Source organism: Danaus plexippus (genome assembly GCF_018135715.1).
Source record: "Danaus plexippus chromosome 3 unlocalized genomic scaffold, MEX_DaPlex mxdp_30, whole genome shotgun sequence".
Classification (NCBI taxonomy): domain Eukaryota; kingdom Metazoa; phylum Arthropoda; class Insecta; order Lepidoptera; family Nymphalidae; genus Danaus; species Danaus plexippus.
The window spans coordinates 1,143,477-1,168,864 of NW_026869845.1; the positions used below are offsets into that span (position 1 = coordinate 1,143,477).

The 25,388-nt window shown below is 30.2% G+C and overlaps 1 protein-coding gene across 2 annotated transcripts; it reads right to left on the minus strand.

Annotated features, from left to right (window-relative positions):
* Positions 1-1,188: 1,188 nt before the first annotated feature.
* Positions 1,189-24,050, minus strand: LOC116769418 (ATP-binding cassette subfamily C member 4). Of its 2 annotated transcripts, none has more exons than XM_061526822.1 (24): positions 23,628-24,050; positions 10,943-11,077; positions 10,040-10,244; positions 9,706-9,931; positions 9,537-9,634; positions 9,181-9,378; positions 7,822-7,948; positions 6,535-6,681; positions 6,268-6,461; positions 5,893-6,195; positions 5,655-5,822; positions 5,425-5,565; positions 5,098-5,321; positions 4,899-5,026; positions 4,608-4,817; positions 3,934-4,164; positions 3,749-3,855; positions 3,499-3,622; positions 3,213-3,383; positions 2,888-3,015; positions 2,572-2,694; positions 2,364-2,486; positions 2,130-2,290; positions 1,189-2,054 (listed from the first exon to the last, which is right to left on the minus strand). In XM_061526822.1, exons 1-24 carry the CDS (start codon positions 23,849-23,851, stop codon positions 1,781-1,783), a joined length of 4,170 nt encoding a protein of 1,389 aa, XP_061382806.1. In that variant the 5' UTR covers positions 23,852-24,050; the 3' UTR covers positions 1,189-1,780. The 2 variants fall into 2 exon arrangements, with proteins under 2 accessions (XP_061382806.1, XP_061382805.1); XM_061526821.1 differs by lacking the exon at positions 7,822-7,948 and adding an exon at positions 8,828-8,954 and having other exon boundaries at positions 23,628-24,049.
* Between the last annotated feature and the right edge of the window lie 1,338 nt (positions 24,051-25,388).

Below are 25,388 nucleotides of genomic sequence, written 5' to 3' on the forward strand. Positions count from 1 at the left end.
TGTAACCTTCAGTTCCTTATAGACCCAGCAGAATCTTAAATATCCCATATCTGTTAGGGAAAAAGACAGTTATATAAATAAATATATAAATGGTGATATTCCTCCTCTTTTAAAGAATTAAAAATCATTAAATAAATCCTTTTTTTTAGTTAAAATTTGTGACATGAGTTTAAATGAGTGTTTATCAAACAAAATATTTTAATTTCAAGGAGCTCTCATCAAATGGCTGTTACCTAATTCCATTTTTCAATTGTCACGAAATACGTGTTTATTCATTTTTTAAATATATCCAAAAACCAGATTGAATTTCTTAATAAATTAAAAAAAAAAAGTCAGTGTTTCGTTTAAAAGTACTTTCGAATCTAGTAACAAATAAAAATTAAATAACATTATTGAATGATCTTCTATAAAGCAGTTATAACCAAATTATATTATGAGTGAATTTATCAGGGCATCCTAACCCTAAATTATATAAATTTAGACATAGTATAAAGCTAAAAAAAAAAATATATATATCTTAATTGAAGGAGTAAAAATGTTAATTGTTGAATTGCCTATGTATCGTTAAACGAATTATTTATTTTATAAACTTATTTTTTTATTTTATATTATAACTTGTCCTCATTTCCATTTTAATTTATCTGAGTCACAGAATATACTCGATACCAAGACACATAATGATAGACAAACGTCTATAAATTTGTATGAAGTCTCTAAATCGCTTCTCTTAATACTTTAGTCCGTGACACACAATTACAACCAATATATAAGTACAAATAAAAGTAAATTTGTCAGTTAATAGGCTTTTTTATGATTTTGCAACTACACTTAGGTACATACTCCTAACGTGTCGGTTCCCCTTACAGCAACCGTGATCACGGGCAGACGAGATGAAAATGAAACGAAAGGCAAACGAATCGTCGGGAACAAATCGAAATAAAATAACAAAACGAGGGTAGCATCCGAATAACTTAGTTTCATTTAAATGCGCACACACGAATATCTTAGATATCAATATATAAGACCCTATGAGATAGACATGGAAAAATAAATACCCGAAATATATATATACCTATGATTTTAACACTGCTCTAAAAATTAATTACTATTTCATAGCCATGCCCTGGGTATGAATTCTCGGAGCGCAAGTCAAAAATTTGTACATAATATATAAATAAAACAACAACATTTAAACCCAATTTTAATTTGTTCAAGATTAAAATCACAAATAACATTTTATACTTCTTAATTAATAAATTAAATTGTAGCTCTTTAATAAAAATAAATAACACGACATTATACTTTACGTTTTTTTATCTTAAGAACTAATTATTTCATTCAAGTCCGCTCAACATTCAGTCTGTGTTGGAATATATGCCTTTATGTACAATACTTTATAGGATAGGGTGCTATGTACTAGAGCCAGCTCTCAAATTATGTATTTTCATAGGTTACATATTTTATTTTAAAGCACTCTTCGCTTGTCGAATACAACATAATTAAAATAAATATAAGACTGGCTACATTAACTGACTTTTATATTAAAATTATACTGTCGATATTTGTCGACCATAAAAAATATCTAAGGTGGTATTTGCCAAAATAGGTCATAACCATATTATTCAAATAATCGTTAGGATTACGACCAATTTGGTTGCAATATATCTTTCAACCAGCATTATTAAATGTCAGTAAGTAGGTAGGTACATAACTGCATTATTCCAAGGCTATATTCTTACGTTTCTATTTATAATAATATCTAAAAATAAACGCTTTCTCGTCACTCTATTACGTTTCCGTTTTCGAGATATGTTCTTTTTGCTATTTCGTAGAGCTGAGCTGCCAATTTGTCACTAGTTTCTTTAACCATTTTTGTGAAATGACCTTCAGGGTTGCAGAGCAATTTGTAAGGATGATCAAACTCAACTAATCGTCCGGTATCCATTACCATCACGCGATCGGAGTCCATAATAGTGTTGAGTCGATGTGCAACTGTCAAAACTGTGCAATCTGAAAAACGCTTTCTTATTGTTCTCTGGATAAACTCGTCCGTTCTGTAAGAAAAAAAATTTTTCATAAATAATCACTTTGATATATATAAGGTAATTAATATACTTTCTGTAACATACTTTGGATCAACGTTTGCTGTGGCCTCATCCAACACAAGAATTCGGTTACCGCGAAGGATAGCACGAGCAAGGCACACGAGTTGTCTCTGTCCAAGAGAAAAGTTTGAACCACCTTCGGAAACTTTGAAATCTAGTGCAGGTATCGCAGCCTTCAAATCGACCTACAAAAAAAAATCAATCGTTGAATTAAGGTTCATACACGCGATGGAATATGGTGAATATTGTATTACTTACCGCTTCAAGCGCTTTCCAAAGTTGTTCGTCATCATAACAGTTGAATGGATCTAAATTGTATCGTATTGTAGCGGAGAACAGTACCGGTTCTTGTGGTATAATCGATATTTTAGACCTTACTTCCTGTAATAAAAATTAATAAAAGGATTGGAGTAGACAAATTAACACAGATACCAAAATTTTTTTAAAATAGGCATTGAAACTTTACCTGAAGTGCAAGGTAGGCGGTATCTACATCGTCAATAAGGACTTCACCCTCTAATATGGAAAGACGAAACAGAGAAGAGATTAGTGATGATTTTCCAGCACCCGTTCTACCGACTATTCCAACCTATAACAATATAAAATTATTTTTCTGTAGATCAATGTAATTATAATAGCGCTCATAATAGTCCCCAGCTTAACTTTACGTATAGACGGAAAGTTGTTGGCACATAATTTGAAATATAGTTGTTTTTGGTATTTAGAATCTACATGACATGATAAATTTTCTTTAAAAGGGTTATCTTTATAAATAAACTTACCTTCCAACCACTCTCTATAACTACATTTAGATTCTTCAATACAGGTAAATCTTCAGGTGTGTACTTCATATAGCAATTACGGAACTCTATGCGACCCCTCCAAGGCCATCCTTTAGGGGTTTCTTTAGCTGAAATATATATTTGTATTTGTAAAGGCTTCTTTTATGTATGATGCTTTAAATCCAATTAGATTATCGTACCCGGTTAAATAATATTAAGGCATAGAATACTTGAAATGTTAGTGTATCATTTATAATGTTGTTTAAATTTTTCCGTGAATATAGAAAAGATAATGTTGTCTTAAAGTAGGCATTTTAAATTTCACCTCCTTTCTCCCATTGCGATTCCTTTTCAATATTAGTGTATTGCAGGATGCGCTCAACGCTGGTCATTTGTGAGATAACTTCAGCTGTTTGTCGTACACCGAATTGCAGCATACCGGTCAAGATAAGAGTTTGTGATATCGCAAGTCCCACGTTACCCGAGAAAATGGTTTCTGTCACAAGTACAGAACTTTTAATTTAATAGAGAGTCATATGAACCTTATTATAAACTTTTAATGTAATTTTATTAATGGTAATTTAGTAATAAGAACAAAATGTTATACTAACTGCTATCGATAACAAGGAAAGCCACAATGACAATTGCAAGGTAGATCACACAAATAAAGTCAAGCCAGAATCCTAGAGTTACGCCGCTCGCAAGGTAGCTGCTCCAAGTAGACGTGTGAATGTCCTGGTAATAACATAAAAATGACTATTAGCTATCAGAATGTCGTTTATAAAACCTATAAATTTTAAATCGTCGTATGTAGTTACAATGTGAAATATGGAAGAATCTTTTGATTAGAATACCACATACTTGGAAATGATCGAATTCTTGTATTAAACGTTGTTGTGCTCCTGAGGATCTAATAGTGCTGATGCCATTGAGGGTGGCCGACATGTGTGAAAAGACTGGACTTCTCGCTAAAAAAGGCAACGTAAGATAGGTATGATGAATAATCTTTTTTGATAACTAACTCAATGTGTAACAAATTAACTCACTTGTCCCCTCTAATCTTTTAATAGATTGAGCTGATTTTAAGTATATCTGAAGAATAACATAGAAGAGTAGTAAGATGATAGTCGTAGGCAATAAAGTCCAAACGAGTGCAGCAGCATTCAACGTGAGAATACTGAACATCACGAGGTAGATTTGTATGCATTCCAGAAGAAAACGCGGCAGCAGTTCGTCTAAGGCACCAATATCTTTTGAGAAGCGGTTGAGAATACGACCTGTAATAGTAATAGTTTCAAATTTATTACATGAGCACATTTAAAATATTTAATTTTACAGTTAAATCCTTGTTTGAAACTGAAATTTGAAGAAGCGTTTTTAAATCTAAAAACGTAATATTGGACCATATATTTATGATGTATCTGACTTAGTAGGAGGTTGCTTAAATTTTTTGTCGAACTAAAGAAATAATACCTCGTAACCTAAAATTACAAATATCGAAATAGCTCGATTAAAGATCATAATTTGTAGTGTAAAACTATATTTTTAATTATAATATATGTGAAGAATATAAAGAAATGTTATGCACATAATGAAAATCTTATAACATCTTCAGATTTGTACTTATTTATACTAATGTTAATATATAAGTTTCATTGTTGATTAGTAAATTATTAAAAATGGAATAAATTTTTACTACGCATAGAATTTAAAAATTTACCTGACGAATTCATATCGAAGAATCTCATAACTCCACGTAGCATAGCATGGAACATGTCGTTGTGGAGGTTCCTGGAGGCTGTCATGCAAACCTTGAAGAACATGAATGCTCGGGCCGTGATAAAGAAGATACAACAAACAATAAGTGCTGTATATACATAAAGATATTGCGATGTGTCTAACGGTCCAATGTAGGCGTGAATATTTAAATCTGAAACATACGTATATATATCAATGTAGATTATTTCTTGGTCTGTATAATAATGGTATCGTCATAAATAAAAAAAATTACTTGGTGTAGCTTTAATTCCAGAGAAGTAACTATTTAGGCTGAATGTAGAATTTACTGGTTTTATATCTTGTTCATAATCCTTAGTCGCATTTGATTGTCTTTCTTTAAGAAGGGTAACTTCATTCGTCCTAAAATTTAAAATTTTACGGTAAAACAATACATATTTTTTAAAGAATTCTATATATGAGTTAAATCTTACCAGAAAGTAACCCAATAATCACAGAGAGTAGCAGAAAGTTGTCCTATTACTAAAAGTAAAACCATGAAAACTATTCTGGCGGTACGACCTCCAGCTTTCAAATAAGCTCCGTATACATGCCATCCCATTGAGCCAGATTCTCTTTCTTCTTCTTCCATCTCTTGAGCAGGAATATCACAGCCTGTGGTAGATTCTGCCAGCGAGGGCCTCCTTGTCGTGGATAGCTATAATAAATTGTTATCATAAAATAAGATTATGCAGTTTAATGCTTTACTCAAAATATATTATTACGGAATGAGTTTTAATTTTTTTTTAAATTTTACTCACCCTTGCTGAAGTCCTTCGTGATATCGGTAGTGGCTTTTCAGCCTCCGTATTATCATCTTCCTGAACGGAGCACAACAACTTAGCAAAGTCTTTACCCGAAGTAAGTAATTCCTCATAGGTTCCTTTTGCTTCAATGATGCCCTTAAAAAGTAAATAATTTATTAATTAATAACGATAAGCGGTTTGTTAACAAATATTGATGTATATGACAAATATATGAAAAAACCAACATTATTCATGATAACAATGTAATCAGCGACTTTAAGGTAGTGAAGTTGATGAGTAACAAGAACTCTAGTGGTGTGCTTTAAATAACCCGTTATGCACTCATCGAAGAGTTGTCGACCAACGTGTGCATCTACTGCAGACAATGGATCATCCAGTAGATAAACATCCGCCTAAAATAAAAAAATATTAAAAAAAAAACTAAAATTTTGCGTTACAATAGGGGCTTTTTTTTTTATCTACCTGGCGGTATACAGCTCTTGCTAGATTTATACGGGCTCTTTGCCCTCCAGATAAAGAGGCACCTCTTTCTCCGACAAGAGTTTGATCTCCGTGGGGGAATTGGAGAAAGTCCTTCTGCAGTGCACATACTCTGACTACTTCCTTATATTTTTTCGGATTATATGGCAAACCGAATAAAATATTTTGACGGACTGTTGCCACAAATAACCAAGGTTCTTGGCTAGCATATGAAAGGGGCCCGCAGAGGTGTATCCGTCCAGCACTGGAGCGTAATTCATTTAGCAAAAGTTGTAAAATAGAACTCTAAAAAAATAAAAATCATTATTATCTGTAAGTTGTTATTGTCTTATAAAAATAATTCAATAAAAATATCACCTTTCCTGATCCTACTGATCCAATTATAGCACATAGTTTCCCTTTAGGAACTGTAATATTAATATTGCGCAAGGTAATAGGACCATCTTCGGTCCAGCTAGCGCTCACATTCTGTATAAGTATGCCAACATCATTGCTGATAGGAGTCGTACTTATCGCTGGAGTCATCAAACCTTTTTCGTCGCAATCAAAACCTGGGTGCAGCATATTATTGTTTTTAATGCGAACCAATATTTAAAAAATAACTTGAGAACTTAAAATGCAAACCTGGATTGTAAATTCCTTCTTCATCAATTTTTTTGAATTTATTTGCACAAAGGTCAATTTCACGAAGATTTTTATTTTTCTTTTCAACACTGGCAACAAGTTTTGCAATGTCTACACCCGCTACACTTCGAAGATCTTCCCTTTCATCTTAAGAATAAAATAATAAAAAATTAGTCATGCACATTGTTCTATGGCTTAGTGATACACACATAATTATATATATATGTAAGTACCACGTCTATGTACTAATGTATTATACATTATATGGATTATATTTTTTATTCCTCATCCACAAAACACATTTCCTATTGAAACATATATATGCTATACACAAGCGTTAGTTAAAAGCCAGTTACAACGAATGTTAGTTTTATACATTTTTTGAGAGAAGTAACAAAACATTAATCTTATCTAATAGAACAACGAGGCAAGGAAACGAAGTCTTACAGTTATAATAAAATATTTTGCTATGTCATTAATTCAATTCGAATACTAATTATATAACTTGAACTAATAAACACGTAACTTGAAGTAATTTTCAACTAAATATTTGTCTTAATATTAATCTATATTCCAAAATATAAGTTGACGTTCCAAGTTTTTGGTAGGTATAATAGAAGTCGCAATTTCTATAAAATGTTCCTCATATCGTGAAGTTGTTACAAATATTCACAGTCGTATAAGGAGTTTTTAATAATATTATGTGAAGTGCCTGAAAATATAGTTGTTAAATAATGCTACTGATAGACGCCTGCAATAAATACTTGTATTTTTATAATTCCGTTAATATTAATTGGTGTGAAATTTATTTAGATATTTTTAACAACTTTTGCAATCGACGGAATTGTTTTTAGACTCTCTATCATATGTCACTCTATCTAAGGTAAAAAGGCGCACTCAGCAGGGAAGTCATGGCCAATAAAGCAGCATCACCTCTCTGTAGTCTTTATACCTTCATTTATTCGTGGAGGTTCTCCGTAGGATTAGCTTTTTTAATGAATTTTTTTATTGTACTTTTGTAAAACCACACTACTTTTTTGAAGAGAAGAATTGAGGTGAAAATATATAATAAATAAAAAAAAAAAAATTAAATTCAAGTTTTTTTTGGCATTACGCTTTCCTATATTGCCTTTTCTTGTTAGTAAGCAACTGTGATAATGAAGCTGGTTTTGTTAGTTTATTATTAGCTACATTAAGAAGTGAGGTTTTTTTATTTCTTTTTGCTAAAAGTTTCTGGACGTATAACAAAATCCACTCTTATTAAGTTTCTAATATTTTAAATCGTACCCTTAACTAAAAATTGTTGTATACGAAGAATAGATGTATGGGACTCCATCAACATTGATAAAGACATTGGTAGTAAAATAGCTACTGAAGCTTGAAGAATATTGAACATTTGAGCCAGCGGGAAAGCCTGTGAAAATTGCCATTACAATCAGTTTATACCGCTGGAACTCCTTTCTGTTTGATCCATAATAATTTCTATATAGGTGCGTCTTAGTGTGAACGTCTTGCTTTTAACTACAGGTACAGATTTTGTACCTTAAGTTGAATATCGATATTTATCATTCGTGATAAATATCATTAATAAGTTAAAAACATTCATTTTAATGACCACAGCTACAATAGTTTAAAAGTTAAAGTTAATTTTGTAAAATTTTTAAAATGACTTATTGCCGGATTATGTCACGAAAAACTGAGAAATAGTCAATAAATTATTTTTCTCATTTTGTATTGTAAAGGATCGACGGAATGTTAATCTTTTTGTCATGTTTATTTATAGACATTGACAAAAACACAAGTCAAAAATTCAATGTTAACTTCTCAAATCACATATAAATTTGTTCGATGCACGTAAGTTAACCTATAAGTTAATTTATCACATCACATGCATATGTTCAAAACTTTTTTTTTTTTCCTATAATATAATTTTCTGTTCTTGAAAATTCTTAGCAACTAGAGCAAAATAACAGCAATATAAGGAAATTATCACAAAAAGAAACAATCTTTGTTGCATCATTTGAATAATAGTCTTCTCGTTAATTGACGTAGCTTTGGTCTGCTATTTTTCTAAAAACATATTTTAAAAATTTGTTATAATAAAGACATTTATCAATAAGTAGTCATGCATAGGATCGATTAGTCAAATTACAGTCATGCATTTAATTATATAAATCTTGCAGTCTGCCATAATAAAGACTTTTCAGATTACATAAAACGTTTAAAAATCATTTATGCAACAGTAGTCATGCATAAATGTAGGCATGCATCGGAGCTTATAAGCCCCACATACCCAATAACATGAACGCCTCAAGTCGTTGAACTGAAATCAATGCTTCAGCTAAAAATGATACGGCATTTGACATGATAATTGACAGTGTGCCTTGAAGGGTATTGAAGAATTGCGCCAATGGAAAAACCTGTAATTTAATTATAGTGTTCACGTTGACGTCCTGTATTAAATGCATTTGGTATTTACTTAAAATTCATGTGGAGGAAATGAGATCCATTGCATGTTTTAAAACGGGTCCGTGTGTAACACTTATTTTTATACTGTGCTTGTTTTGCATTTTGAGTACATTTAAAAAGAGGTTTTAATGTGTACTTAAGTTCGTATCTTTGTTTTGTGTTAAGGTGTATACTCACAATGTCAGCGGTAACTTGATATCCAAATAGTGAATAGGACAAAAGGGTGATATAAAGTGTTAGCCGTTCAGTGAACACCATAAAGCTAAGGTAAACTCCACGAAGATAAGACGCTGATGTAATGCAGTTGATTTCATTTTTACGAGCCAATGCCACAACCTGCTCGAACGGTTTCTCCCAAGCGTACATTTTGATGACCTGAAATTCATTTACTTTTATTATAGTTTTTAAAATTACTTGTCATAAGGTGACTTATAATTAATGAATATTTGAATGAATGATATATCAAAATTACATCTGATTGGTCCTCATATATTATAAAATGCATTGAACCTAAAACAGTTTTGATAAAATACCTGCATTCCGCTTATAATTTCATCCATAATTCGGACACGTTCGTCAGTTCTAGATGCTGTTTTCATTCGCAGTCTCGCTGCCAATTTGCTCATATAAGCTTAAGTAAAAGAAACATAAATTAGTTCGCATTCCAATAGGTAACATTAAAATTTAATTATTGCAACTTACATTGTACAGGAATTGTTTGCAAGACGATGCCAATGACTCCAACAATCGCTGCATACCCAATTTTGATGTATATGAGGTAACAGACAATTATCACTTGGAGTGGCAAAAGCCAGATGAAGTGAGTATAAATGAAAGCGTAGTCAAATCGATTGACATCATTGGACAACAGATTTACTACTTGACCGGCAGTTGTTTGGGCTAGCGCGCCCGAGCTCATTCGCATCACCTAGAATGGTATTTCGTTTACTTTATTTATATTTTATATTATGATTACACACTGTTCTTCAAAGCTAAGTATTATTTGTAGAGGAATAAGAAGTTATTTCAATGTTACCTTTCTATAGATAAGGGAGCAGGCGGCAATACGGACTTTCATTCCAAACTGTTGAGTAGAGTAAGTGCCATGGTGGTTGAGGAATGCTATCAGCAGAGACATCAGTATTACGGTGAAAGCGCAGTACACCGCTTGATCGTACGTCATATTTGAACCAGGCTCCCAGTATGTCAACAGTATACTCAAGGCAACAGGCTGGAACGGCCTTGAAAGAAAAAAATAAAGATCAAATGTAACTAACATTGGTTAACAGTTTAGTAACCATCGTTTTGTATACATATACAAATAAAGGCTATTACATACGAAATCACAGATACGGCCAAAGAAGAAGTGCCTAGACTATTAACTCATTGTTCTTACATCACTGTGACATGACCTATGATTGTTTGTTGTTTTCTTTATTTTTCATTAATTAAAAATAATAATGGCTTATGAAAGACAATTTGTATGAACCTTGTGTGATTTTAGAATAAAGTACTGTATTATATTAAAGTAAAATCATTATGCTAAACATAAGTTTGCATTGTTATACTGTGCATGAAGCGTTTCCAGTGTTGAGATCAATTCCTTCGATTATACTATTAAATGAGAAAATTTATAAATCAAAAACTATTGAAACTCCGTATGCGGCATGACGCTGTACACTCCGGGTAAGCATAAAGGTGGCCAGAGTTAATTAGCGTTAATGTTATTTGATTTTTTACGATACACGAGTAGCATGAGAGGTGGAAATCTATGTATATTAACATAGTTTTGTATTGAGTTTTCGTTTTCGATGAAGAATAGATACAAAATTTTATGTGTCGGTAAAATCTTAGAGATAAATCAAAATAATAAAATGTATGATGTTATTCGTTTCAGCACAACTGTTATAGGTCATGATATATGTAAATATATTCATACTTGAGTATGAGAGCTTGTATAAGGAACATGACTCCGGAAGGTGCGTAGCTTAACCAAAATGTTTTAGTCATTGCTCGGAGTAGCGATGGTTTCCTTCCTTGCTTGTTTGCCGATGCTATTTCTTCCAACCATTTCCTGAAATAAAATATAATAATGAAACAATTACTATAACATATTAAATAATTGAATCAATCGGAAGCGTTCACTTGGTCCTTCAAATGGTTACTTGGTTCCTAGCTAGCAGTTGATTATTAAATTAGGACCACAATAACTCTCACACGATCACCCAATTCAAGACTAAATGAATCCTCTCAACCTAACATTACTGCCAATAATGCGTGAATTCTATGTTATTCAAATATTTTTTGTATGAAAAACTAATTGGTGTAAAATAATTTAAACTCGTCCAAGGTTGTTTGACAATAGCTGTAGATTCGAAAAGATAATAAGTAAAAACATAGAAACCAATACATATTCACAAATATTTGAACAATTGTTTGTAGAATACCTACATATGTATATAATTGTGGCTATCTACTATGTAATGAGTTATTTTAACAATAAAGTTTGACGTCCCGACAATGTGAATACTACAGATATGTAAATTAATCATGTGTTACAATTTATTTAAGTATTAGTTGAACTTTAATCACGTAATTTTTTTTAATAATTGACCATGAGTTATTCATTATTTTCCTTTTATACAGAAAACAAATTGTGTACTATAATTTTCGTTTTGTATAAACAGGTCAGTGATTACAGACCGAAAGGAAAGATGGAAGGATTATCATTATTAGAATCGTTTCAAATATTGTGCTTACAAAAAATCGCAATCACTTTAAGCAATAATTATCTTGGTTGTTTTATTATTCTTTTCCTCGTATTTATTTAAAAAAACTTAATTTAAAAGAAATTAAAAACAATCTGTATGTAAAAGTATAAATTAATTATTTCAAAAAAAAAAAACAAAGCGAATTCATTGTCATTCAACGATTATAGTGGCGATCGTGAGGGACTTAATTGGGTCATCATACGCCAAAAGTGGCTTAGATAATTTTGGAGAAGAGCTGATCTTACACAGCTGAGTCGATATTAACGAAACACAGCTTAGACCCCTGCAAGGTTAGACTTTTAAATGACAAAACAGAATCGCAAGATCGATCTGTTCAAGAGCTACAATACCACAGAAATATAGCCATACACACATACACAGACAGACATGGACCTCAAACTTATAACATCCTTCTTTTTGCGTGGGAGGGTAAAAATAGCATCTTATAATATATTATTTATAGGACAATTAGTAACCATTTATAATTACTTATATTATATTTCCTTATTTGCTATCTATTATCATTCCTATTTATTGTTTGTTGGAAAATCGTAAATTTTTTTCAATAAAACGTAATAAATATCTAAAAGTCCATTTGTAATCTTCTATCCTCTGTTAATACTAAACAATCCGTTTTTATTATATCGCATTCAACTAAAAACATATTTTTTTTTTGTATTATGTTGATAATACTCACGCAAGAAAAATATTCGTTTAAAACCTTGTTTATTCAGTTGGACGTATATTGTAATATATTTTAATTTACACGAGTCGACAGGCGTATTGTAATTTGCTCACTAGTTAGTAATTGCTTATTCGGAATATTTAGATTTGTTTGTCTTTTGTATCCTTTCTCTTTGAATATTCCTCTTGTAATCATTGAGATTGGATATACATCTAGGTTTTAAGGAAGATGCGTTTGTTAAAGATTTTAAAGATACATAGATACGTGACAACATTAAGTATGATACATAGGAATTTAAAATTAATAAATTAATATTCACTTAACAGAGCTGGAATAATATAATAAAATTGAAGTTACGTAACGAAATACAATAAACAGTCTATGGTAATAAACAGCGAATATCACTATTGTTTAAGGAAAGTAAGTGCCACTAAAACTGATATCAAAACAATTATAATATTTATTCTATCTTCCTTAAATTATCCTTAAGAAATTTTACTTATGACAATATTAGATTGAAACAAAATGTTATAATTGCTATATATATTTTGAAAGGGCTCTCATATTGAACTGGGTGTAAAATAGTTCCATTGACCCCAGCTTTATGGGAGACCAAACTAATGACATGTAAATAAGTGAAAGTTCATGTAATAACCGGTATTGGGTAGCACTTATTTCTGGTACTTTGAATGACATACATAAATCAATCGTGTATTAAACTTTGTCAAACTTACTTGAACGTTGAGAAGAAATATCTCGTCGCGTTTATATTAAATTTAATATTTATTTTCGTTCCTGTTAATTGTTTTTGTCATAATTCCACTTTTAATTAATGAATTATTTGTTCTTAATGTTGTAAATTATTATAAAAACTAGTTTAACAAATTAGTGTGTAATTTATTTGCAATCGGCAGTTATAACGTAACTTTAAGTTATTATGAACGTTATTAGTGGCTGTAATTTGATAGTTAAATATTTCTACTATTAAGAAATTCTTATCTGCTATGTTATTCTAGGGTTGGGTTCATTTATATTATTGGAACTATTTATTTATGAAGGTTTATTAACTTTCTTTTATTCTAATTTTGAAGTGAATAGTTCACATACTCGTCAAAGATTAGTATTTGTTTTATTTCAGTCACAATCTGTGTTAAAAAATATATTGAAATTTTAAATTTCTAAAAGAAAATTTATACGGGAAAATCTGAAAATTACGTTGATTGGGTGAGGTTTTCGTGTTGCATCTGAAAGTCACTAACCGACAGATATTATAAGATGTTAACTTTTATAATAACCGCTATGTCGTAATAATGGCGATCGTCTCTCCTTGTCCCTGTTTCTCGACACGATGTTTTACACAATCTGTCTAATTATTATTGATTATGTTATTACCGTCAAAGTTGACTCTAGTGACCTTTATAATTTACAAATTTGAAAACTGTACGTTTATTTTTTAAAAGAGACGAAATGCAATGAAAATATTTCAGAAATATTCCAGCTTTAGATGATTATTTGACTTTGAAAATTTTACTTAAACCTTCGCTTTAAGTTAAATAATTCACTTTGCCCACAATTTGGTCGGTTTTTTTCTTAAATGTATATAGACTAAGGAACATAAATTAATTCTTGTTTACATGTAAATTAATATACATATTTAATGTTAGTTCTAGTAAATGGTAATGATCTCGATAGGTACTTATAATGATTTGCGTCAGTTCCTAGAACTAAAATCAATCACGATGCAATTGTTCCCTTGAATTAATGAACAATGCAATAACGGTCAATATTTACGTTTTTCCACAATTTCCGGATACTGAGTTAGAAAAAATAATGCATAATAATCTAATTTGAAATTCAATAGATTTATGATAATTTTTTGGTTGACATCTCAGCATTGGCATTAAATTTTGGTTGTTGAAACGTAAGCTCTTATTTGTAATGGCATGAATATAATAGATTTGTTTATTAACGAGTTCATGTGGATCGTGTTGTTTTAAATGCGTTTGATATATACTTATCCCTTTATAAATTAACGGTATTTACTGACCTAAGATTTCAAAAGACGAGTAAGCAAATCTGCACTGATATTTAAACTTTAACAAGTATACGTAGTTATTTATGAAGGCCGTTGAACGCTAACTTGATACAACTTGAGGGGTGACTTGGCCAATTAATTATTTGCATCAAGAAGGTAAGGCGAAGTAACTTTTCACAGACCTATTGATCTTTTTAAACTATCCGGTTTTTTTGGTGACAATATTCTTTTCGTTTATAAAAATATACTGCAATAAGTTAATATTAAATATTGCAAATTATTTAAATTGCATTCGTGTATATTGTTCAATAACGTCAATAACGGATGATTATATTATGTATTCTTTTGTGTCTTTTAGAAGTCTCTCGATGCTTCCTGTTTGTGGTCATTGTTAACATTGTCCAGTGTCAATGGAGTCTTATCATTGTTGTATGATTTATATCAAATCTATCGCTGAGACCAGATATTTCTCTCTCTCTCTCTCTCACTCCCTATATATATATATATGTATATATTTTTAACATTAATTTTGAATCTTCATTAAAATTTGTGTCTGTTTGAAAACTATATATCAGCGAACTTAGCGCTATTGATGTCAGAAAAAAAAAATTATATTTTTTATCGATACAATTATTTTGCTTGTTAACATAATATTTAATTAGTATGCAAACATGCGTTGAATCAGTGATATGCTGAGGAGGGATGGTAAATCACGAGGAGACAAAGTGTTGCGCCTCCGACCGGTTGTTTTAATGTGTATTTGATTCTGGTTCATATCTATTAATTACATAACCATTTACCAAGTGCTATGTTATGTACATGAATAAAAATGAATTGTTATTAATATGTTTATCCATATATGTATAATACATTGTGCTTGGAAACTTCGATTTCTTTTTATCCGTAAGCGGAACGTAATTGTTTTTTTTACAGTTTATACTCGAGTTATAAATTAATGAACATGATACATATATATATTTTTTGTAGTGTTAACGTTATATTTAGTTTTTTTTTCGATTTTGATTTATGTCTTGTAGATATTGCAGAGTTTATATCTATGATATCCTATTTACAGATTTTTATTTAGTTTATTTGTCCCTGGAAAATAAAACCTTCTTTTGCACGTATCTAAACTGTCATGATTCCACAGAATAATATTTTATTTTCCGGTTGTACTTTATTGAAAAAAATGCAGCTTTAATTGCTACCATTTAGCATAAGATGCATGATTAATGTATTATATAAACGGCCTACTGGTGTGAGTTGTTTAGTAATAGTAGATTTTTTAGGTGGTAGAGCCTAGCTGTTGTCATACGACTACAGCTTGGACATGTAAGCTGGCTCGACCGAGGAAGTACCGCCCTGTCGACGTGAAATAGCCTTTAATGGCTGCGTTTTGTCTGATTAGTGAGAGAGCCGGATCCCCTTTCTCTATTCCTACCTTTCTCTACCCTTTCCCTTTCCCTTTTCCCTTTCCCCTCTCTCTTCATCAATCGAGTTCGGCAACACATCTTCAAAATTCTTTATGTCACGGGCGTCCATGGACAGCAGTGATTACCTTCCATACAGCAGGCTGACAGCACGTTAGCCATCTTTGATATAAAAAAATACCCAAATACAAAAGCGAAGCCATATAGTAATTGTAGTTACTTTAAAAAATAGATTTATCTCGAAAATTCTTCTTGTTTTTAATTAAATCAATATTATTTATTGTTATATAAGAATGTTCACAATCCATTTATGAATTAATTTATGATCATAAGATCTGCGCAGATTGTAAAAAATTCATGCGTTCGCTTGTAGGTAGAACAGAGATCGCAGGGCGCAGTTCTCGGTAAAGTATAAATAATTATAAGTATCGCATAACCACTCTAAAATGATAAAAGACAACAAAGAAAAATGCAACGTGCCTTATAAGACATATATGTCGAGATGATTTGACGCCCTTTGATATGTACAATCATGTAATTATTCTGGATATGAAAATAATATTTTTCTGATTATACTACGCGTATTTTATTATTTTAAAAACTACATACTCCTTACGTTTCGGTTACTTTGCAGCAATCGTGATCTCATTTGCCCGTAATCATGGTTTCTGCAAAGTAACCGAAACTTAAGGAGTATGTAGTATTTAAAATAATAAAAAACGCGCACTATAAACCGAAAAATATTAGTTTAATTTAAATGAAAACTCGCGAATGTCTTAGACCTCATTATTTTGGATATAAAAAGAATAAATATTAATAAACTCAACTTTATAACGACCTGATTACAAGTTAACCAGAACGATATGGGTACTTAATTACTGTATGACCACATTAGAACATTCGTATGTAGGTATGTGCATGGACACAAGGTGAGTCACTCAACTTTAGTAAGTATGTATAATGCGCGTTAACAACTGTTCATCGTCTTGATTAGTACTTCCCATTCGCACAGATTCTAGGCCTTTGTAGTATACAGTGTCATCATTAAAGCTGAGAATACCAAGATTGAACTTGGGCTTTAGGGCGATCTTATTAAACAGGCCTTTGTGTTATCATAAATCTGCGAGGATATATTGATTATATGTGGCTTAACAATTTTTTTTTGTCAACATCATACACACACACAAACACACACAAGTACACACATCATTTTAGTATAGTGACATAGTTGCATAGTTGCACAGTAGACACGAATAGTTTAACTAAAAAAAGACTTTCAAAACCTTTGACTTACATTGCGGGACTATTATAGGGCTGTTGTTTATCTCCAATAATATTTAATATTTGGATTAACATCTTAATATGCTATGTTATCTTTAAGGTATTCTTTTTCCAATTAACGCTACAACTAAGCTTCAGATTACTGCCAAACTCCACTCGGTAAATTATTAATCAACAGTTTTTTTTTTAATAACAATTAATGTTGTTCAAGAAATAACTTACCAATGATCGATAAGAATAAATTGTTGAATAAATTTATACCTCGTGTCTGTGAATTCTGTTCAATGACTCACTTCACAATTGATGTTGGCTTCTCTTTAGTGGACGATGTTTACAAAGTTGCATGTCCCTGACGCACTCATTTAGTTGATTATATTTCAAATGCTTTGTAAGTTAAAAAATGCGACTTTTTAATATCAAAAATATAAACATATGTAAATATTATAAATAATTAAAAATAGAACGGTTAACAAGTTATACTTTGTTATAATTTATACGTTTGAATTAATAGCATTATTGATTACAATGGCTCTCGTATAATTTTCAGTTTTCCCGTTTACAAGCAAAATAGTTTTTTAACTATAGATTAGAGAGAAAATCCGGAAATTAATACGTAGTTCACGAGAAAACTAAATATTTTTTTTATTATTGTCCTTAATTGGTTAATAAACGAAGTCTTTTTCCGCAACACTATTCTTCTTAATAATTCTTAATACCTTTATTTGTAGTGACATATTCTCAAACGCATATTTAAAACCTACATTATTTCGATTATTTCGTAATGTTAATTGGTAAATGTAAATTAATTAACAAACGAGAAGAATTTTAAGAGTAAGAAGTATAACCAGTTTTCTAAATGTTAAACCCGTTAGTAAGTAAACGGGTCCAGAGTACTCGTTAAATTGGTTAATGACAGTCTGGTTCCTGTGTCACTGTGTGGTTCCTGTGTCATCGAAGTGCCGCTCATCATGCGCATTACCTAATAAGAAGCTGGTCACAATTACCCGGAAAGTCAATTGATTAGATGTAATCGCTACATTATACGTAGCAAAACTTCCTGGGCGGCGTGTATGAACTCCGTGTCTGGTGTTTATGTGGAAAATTTTCCTTAAAATTTTATTTTTCTTTGTAAATAAAATTAGTTGCCATTAATTTTATCAATCTACTGAATAATTGTCATATATTTACACTTTAATTTTTCGCATATCAATGATAATATTTCTGTTATTAAATATAGTTTCAGGTTTTCTAGATCTTTGTCTTGATTATGTGTAAACTAAGAAATTTCGATGAAGGACACTGTTGAGAGATTTATAGCATGTCTATTGCGGTGTATTTCAGTGTGATCATGGCATATAAATAAATTTTATGACTTATATAATAATAATAATAATAAATAATTGAGTTGAATCAAATTGAAATTTATGGACGGTATTAAAAAAATAAAATAAAAAATTACTTCATTCTGAATTCATAAATGCGGTGATTATGGAAACAACGGTGCGTTATATATTTTTATTTAGTATTTAGCTATCAAATTTTTTATTTTGAAATGGACTTAATACAATAACATTCTTTCTTCGTTATTGTTTTTGTTACATATTACTGGAACAATTTCATTTCCCATTCATGTTGACGATTCCTTGCACTTGAAAGTGTCTAATGTGAAATTTTATGATTAAGCTATTTAAAATTTCAAATCTAAACAGATTTCGATAGTTCTTATCTCTTTGGGATTGTGAGGTATGTGGTTCATATCATTACGGGATTCTATGATATTATAGTCATATTTTTAATTAAAGTATTTTTCATATCTTCAAATGAAAACATGATATTGAAATCAAGGTAATAAATTAATTTTCCACTTCACAAATGAGTTTGGTTGACCGCGATGTAAATGATTATACAATATTTTATTAATTTTCGTTACGATCATGCATTACTAATAGTTTCATAGAACAAAATATATTTTTTTTAATCTTGAAAATCAGTTATATTTTGGCATAAAATCATAATACATAACAATTGCTTCAAATAAAAAAAAAATAGGAAGCGATATTATACAAAACAGTTTATATCGTTATGGAAACGACATACTCAAGACAAGAAACCTCTAAACGATTTGATTTCTCTAGAATCATAAATTATTATAAAGCGTCAAATACTACGAACTGTAACCCGGGATTTACACACGCGTATGAATCGCGAGACGAGGCACGAGTCGAAGCAATAGGTGACAGTTTAAATAGTCGCTCAAGAGTGTAAATTACAAACGATTCCAGTCTCAATACACTCGTAATAAGAACGGTAATTTACACTCTCGGGCGATTATTTAAACTGTCACCTATTGCTTCGGCTGGTGCCTCGTCTCACGTCTCGTACGCGAGTGTAAATCCCTGACCAAAAACATTTGCTTCATCTCTTACATATATTTAATATTTAATTAGAAACATCATTTTAATGAGGAAAAAAGATAACAATAACAGTCGAGTCTACTGTCGAGTTTACTTATCTAATGAGAAATATAACTAACTACGTATAAAAATGATATAAAATTCTTGATGACATAAAGTGACAACTAAGTACTGTATATTAAATAACTTGTAATTAATTACATGTAATAAAACAATTTAAAATATTTAATGTGCACAAATATGTTCAAATCTTACAAATATTTAACCTAAAGTATCCAAGTGCAAATAGCAAGAACTGTCAAGATAAGTAAGCCGTAAGCACACCTTCATTTTGTTTCCTACCGTATTAATGCTGTGAGAGACCACGTGATTATATTTATGATGTAAATAACAAGTTTATATAAATCAAATTTGCAAGTCATTTATTATTAGTTATATAAATATATATATTATTATTCCCTTTTAATATCGCTATAGTACTTGAAAAGTGATTTTTTAAAAATTTTCTAATCTATATTTGTTTGTGTGAGTAAATTATTTATTTATAATTTTATTCGTTTCGGTGGAAGCTATTTATGAATATTATATTTTGTGATAGCGAAGTCTTTTGTTTTATATGAATGGAAATGCATAAAGGTTTTATAAAATAACAAAAATACATGAATTTTGTAAGTTAATTGTCAAATAATATTTAATAACAAGCCATGGAGATAAATATAACATCATTAAAATTACTTTAACAGTGATCATTTTGGCAAACTAACCTACAGGATATTTAAACTCCATATAATACATTACATTTAAGCACTTCATTTATTCAATTCACAGTCATTTTTGATGGAATGTACGACAAATTCAGCAAGAGAGAACATTTTTTACTTATTTACTTGGTAAAATTCATGATTTCTTTTTGAATGTTGGATTATATTATGTCTTGTATTAACATGGATGTTACGTCATGGTGCAGACTGTTTTAATCATAATAAAATTTTATGTCTTACTATAATTTATAAAAGATATGAAAAATTTAGAAAAGTTAAACCTTTGTGCTCTCGTTTAACAAAGTTAGTTGAAACTTGTCTTATCAGATGAAAATGAAACGTTTAGTTACTATTTTTATTTAAAGTTTTTCATGCGTAATGTTTATCTGTGGAAACTGGGACCTTGAGAAATTATTTTTTCACGAAGTGATACACTACCTCTTGAATAATAAATATTCATATAAAGCAAAAATCTCTAAGCGACGACAACTAAACTAAGCTATTTGTCAACCATGATAATTCTTCTTTGTTGTCTGCCATAGACGGCATTAGTTAAGCGTTATTGTCAATGTGTAAAGTGAAAAATAAATAGTTATATCATATATTTTACATTATAATTAACACTCATATATACGATTTAAAGCGCGCAATATTATTTCTGAGAAAAAAATACACTTTATTGTTTCATCGTGGTCAATCTTTTAGGAAGTTAAATTATCCAATGTTATTTTAATAGGTTTTGTATTTTTCATTTTTAATTATATTAATTTATGGTAAAATTATTATTCGATGAAAAATACAAAAGAATTCATTATTTGATCATCCTTATTCTTTGCATTTATTGATTTTTCATTAAAAATAATAATAATAATAATAATTGTAAACTATCTACATAGTAAAGGTAAAGGTTTCAGCTTTATAATCTTATATACAATGAATGTACAGGCTATAATACGTTTAGATATAATTGATCGACTTAATTTATCTTCCATATAAAAAAATAGCCTTAAAAAATCTTACCATATATCTTTATAACAAGATGTAACAATGATAAATGACTGCGAACATATTTATTTCAATAAAATCGAAATTGAAGTCACAACAAAAATGAATGGAATCGTTGAAACAGCCAAACATCGTAATATGTTTTATGAAAACAATCACAAAATACCTGACGATCGTGTTAAAACAGCAACGAATAATATTGTCATTTAAGCATATAAAGTCACGGACGATCCGTCGCAATAACTTGGCTATAATTACATCCTGTAAATAAGCAACTTGAGACTCCTTGGAACGCAATTTTTTTTAGTTCTTATTCTCAAAATCTATATATCCCGTTTATTTTGTTAATATTCGTATAATTAAAAGGATCGTTTAAATTGATATTAAATTTATTAATGTATAGCGGCAATATGATTAAATTTCCATTATACTGGTAGAATCAGGTGCAATATATAGAATTGGTGGAACCTTTCGAGCGTGTAATTGTTAGCGAGCGATACTACCGTCGATTTACACGAATGTGGACAACTTATAAAAAGTTACGCAAACAGCCTAAAAAATTTTCTATGTATTAGTAATAAATATTTCTAACATTTTATAAACACTTACGTAACATTCCACATTTACATTAAGAAAACCGTTAAAGTTTTGCTTGTTTTCAATTTATCTGAGTTATTACTTTTATCAGTTAATTTAAATGTTTAATACAGTTATCTACATTTTGCAAGAGACATTTCCAGTGAATAAATTAAAAATTTATCGACGAAAAGTTTTTACGACGAAATATATTTAAAGTAAAGATGTACCTACGTATTGAAACTACGATGTACGTTATTTGTATAATATGTCTATATTCGATTATTTTTAATTTTTCAAATTAATTGTGAATATTTTTTTCATACGGCAAGATTACAAGAAGGTTTTATTTGTTTTTATATTGGCAGACAAATCGAGAGATGAGCGATTATTTCATTATTACATTATTCTTATTGCCTTGTCCTCATGCTGTACAAAATGAATACACGAGTATGCTTCATCCACAACGTCGTTCGTAAAATCGAGAGGCTTAGTTTAACCTAAAAAACGATTCTTATTGAAAAAAAAAAATAGTTGTATGTATAGAAGATATGTTTTTTAATAAGTAATACATCCAATAAAGATAAATTTATCTCAATATTTTTACTGAATTCAGTGCTTTAAAGAGTAACAAAATGTTTACACGTAATATATACATATTTACAATATTTTTGACGGTCTTACGATAAAGGCCAGGCCAGTGCCCTGAGCCATTGATATTTCAAATAAGAGGCGTTGCAAGCAGATTCTTTGAAGCATGTTTAATATTTTTTAACCATTGCCGTATTCTTTGTTTTTATACCATGTGTGTAATTTATGATCTTCTTATCTCATATCATCTAAGTATTTCTTTTATTTTTATTTTTTTTATCACAATTAAACGCTAAAACGATTACAATTAACTAAACAAGGGCTCAACAAAGTCTACAAGGAGGGTAGTATCTACTTTATCACTTAAATTGTCGTCAGTTTATTTTTCTCTAAATAATGTTTAACTACATTTGCGTAATTACACATATTGTATAATTTTTCAGGCAGCATAGCTACAATAGTTTAATTGCTAGTGTAAGAGTCTCTTATTTTTAGACACTACATATTTACGCGGTCCGTCGGGAATAAAATTCTACTTGAAAAAATTTATAATATTTTCTTATGTACAGTATTATATTATATTGGTATCAAAAAGTATTAAATATGCATTAATCAGTTTACATACACATTCTTAAGGATAACTTAAATTATAATTTTTTTTTCTTTATTTTATAATCAAATTTTAAAGAAGACTTTTATTTTAAAGTATTTAAATAAAGTTGATTAAACATTAAGTAAAATTTTCTTTTATATCATTTTTCACTGAGGTTATTACAAATTTTTAAATTATTTAATTTTAAGGAAACAGGTTAGAAGGTATTTTTCAGAATTTTCCAGAAAATAATGAAGATAATTACTAAATTTAATGCTACATTCAAAGCAAATAAGAATAATAAATGTGTGAATAACTGCATGTATTTATTTGCTCTTTGCCTTGTAAATATAAGGTCAGTAACTGTAAATTGGGTCCGATAATTCATCTAAGTATCTGTCCTAATAAAAAACAAATTGCACATCGTGATTTTGGTTTGTTAAATTATGACATTAGTTAAGAATATAGGAAGCAGGTACTTACTTTTCGAGACGATCTCCAAGTTTATCAGACAGATGGTTGTCTTTGGGTTTGGTGAGGTCCGCATCGTACAGGTCTCTTTTGAATCCTCGCCAAAAAGTTGGCATCATCCATACAAACCATGCTTTTGAAAATATGTTGGCTCTTTTATAGTTATTAGTTTTTTTTTCGCGATTTTTGGGCGGTATTTTAATGGGATCGCCGGCGTTTTTGTTTCCACTGACCATTTTGATTATATTTTTCTTAAAATTTCGATCAATATACCCCTTGAAGTCACAATTAATGTGCAAGGTAATCTTAATGAGATTAAGAAATCATAATTTGCCCAGATATACCACGTTCAGCGCAAGTGGCAGGTTGCGCGTGTGTTGAGAGCGGTTATTTTACTACACGGACCAATCACTGGCCTTCTTCTACTGAGAACCGCGCGTATTGTACCCACGTTTATATCGACTGTCGGATCTCCGAAGGCGCCATCGTCTTAACAGATGTATTGACCAATGAATTTATTCCCCGCATCATTAACACTATCAACTAGAACGAGCTTTTAATATAAACGTGCAGTTTTTCCTCTTATGACGTCGTTTTTCCTTTATCAATTATTTTCAACTGAACCTCAATCAGGTGTGTACGTTTTTATTCAATCATAAAAAATACAGTTTTTTAAATTTGTATGTTTTATATTTTATTGATTACACAACTATTAAATATTTCGTTGTTTTAAATTATATTAACAAATAGAAATGTGAATTTTTTAAATAAACAAAGTGAATTAAACTAAGGGAAATGCAAGTTTAACAATGGGAAGGGGTGAGAAATATATTATTTTTCGCAACCGGCAATAGATAGATTGCTCTATCTGTTTTGTATTATTTTTTTAAGCTGTATTGAAAGAAATTAGCAATTGAGGCTTTATTTTATATAAATTATAAACCATTGATTGTTTTTAGTGTTTCTGTTTTCAACGTTTTTTATTTCCAACACGATTTCACACAAACAGTCAAGCACAAGTCGGTTTCCCGCTTGAAGGGTTAAGTATCCTACAAAGGGTTAACGGAAGGGTAACCTATAAAAAAGATAAAAAAAATGTTTATTGCATGAGAACCCTTTTTAATATACATTTTATATGTTTTCAGTATATTTTATATTTATTTTATTAGAATAGCAGAAATATACATTTGTAAAGTGTTCAACTGTCTTACTATCACGGTTCATAAGAAACAGTCCGGTGACAAACGAATAGAGAGAGTGGAAGCGTCGTCTTAGTAATGAGGTTCCGACTTATCTTTTGAGCATTGAACCCTAAAAGAGCGTAGTAAAAAGTGCAATATGATGTTTACTGTATTCTTTCTATTGTTTTGGAAATTAATCCTTGGTGCTCGATACTTGATCGAAATAGATTATACTTAATATTTTTCTTTTCTGTTTTATATCTATGGTGAAATGATACGTCATTAACGTCTTCTTGTTCATTAGAAATCCCTAATTGGGTATGCATTGCAACAAAATCGGGTTTTCGACCGACCGCTGGCTGTTGGTTACATCTGTTTTAAAAAGAAAATGTCTACAAGTTAAAGTTAAAACTTTGCGTATGATAAGAGATATTTGATTAGATAAAAAATGTACTTTAACTTTGTACTAAAATATTAAGCCATTTTTACTAATACTTTTCTAATTCAGTATATTTTTACACGGACAATTGTAAATCTCCAACATATAATTTCATTTTATTATAAGAAAGGTTTAGCGTCCGTTGGGGTTAGT

Bases quoted from the DNA above. Each gene is read 5' to 3' on its own strand.
- LOC116769418 (XM_061526822.1), bottom strand. From the start codon at position 23,851: ATGGTCAGTGGAAACAAAAACGCCGGCGATCCCATTAAAATACCGCCC. The intron at 11,078-23,627 runs GTAAGTACCTGC...ATTTTATTTCAG, and splicing joins CTTGGAGATCGTCTCGAAAA to GAAATGGTTGGAAGAAATAG. The intron at 9,635-9,705 runs GTAAGTTGCAAT...CTTTTACTTAAG, and splicing joins GCAAACAATTCCTGTACAAT to CTTATATGAGCAAATTGGCA.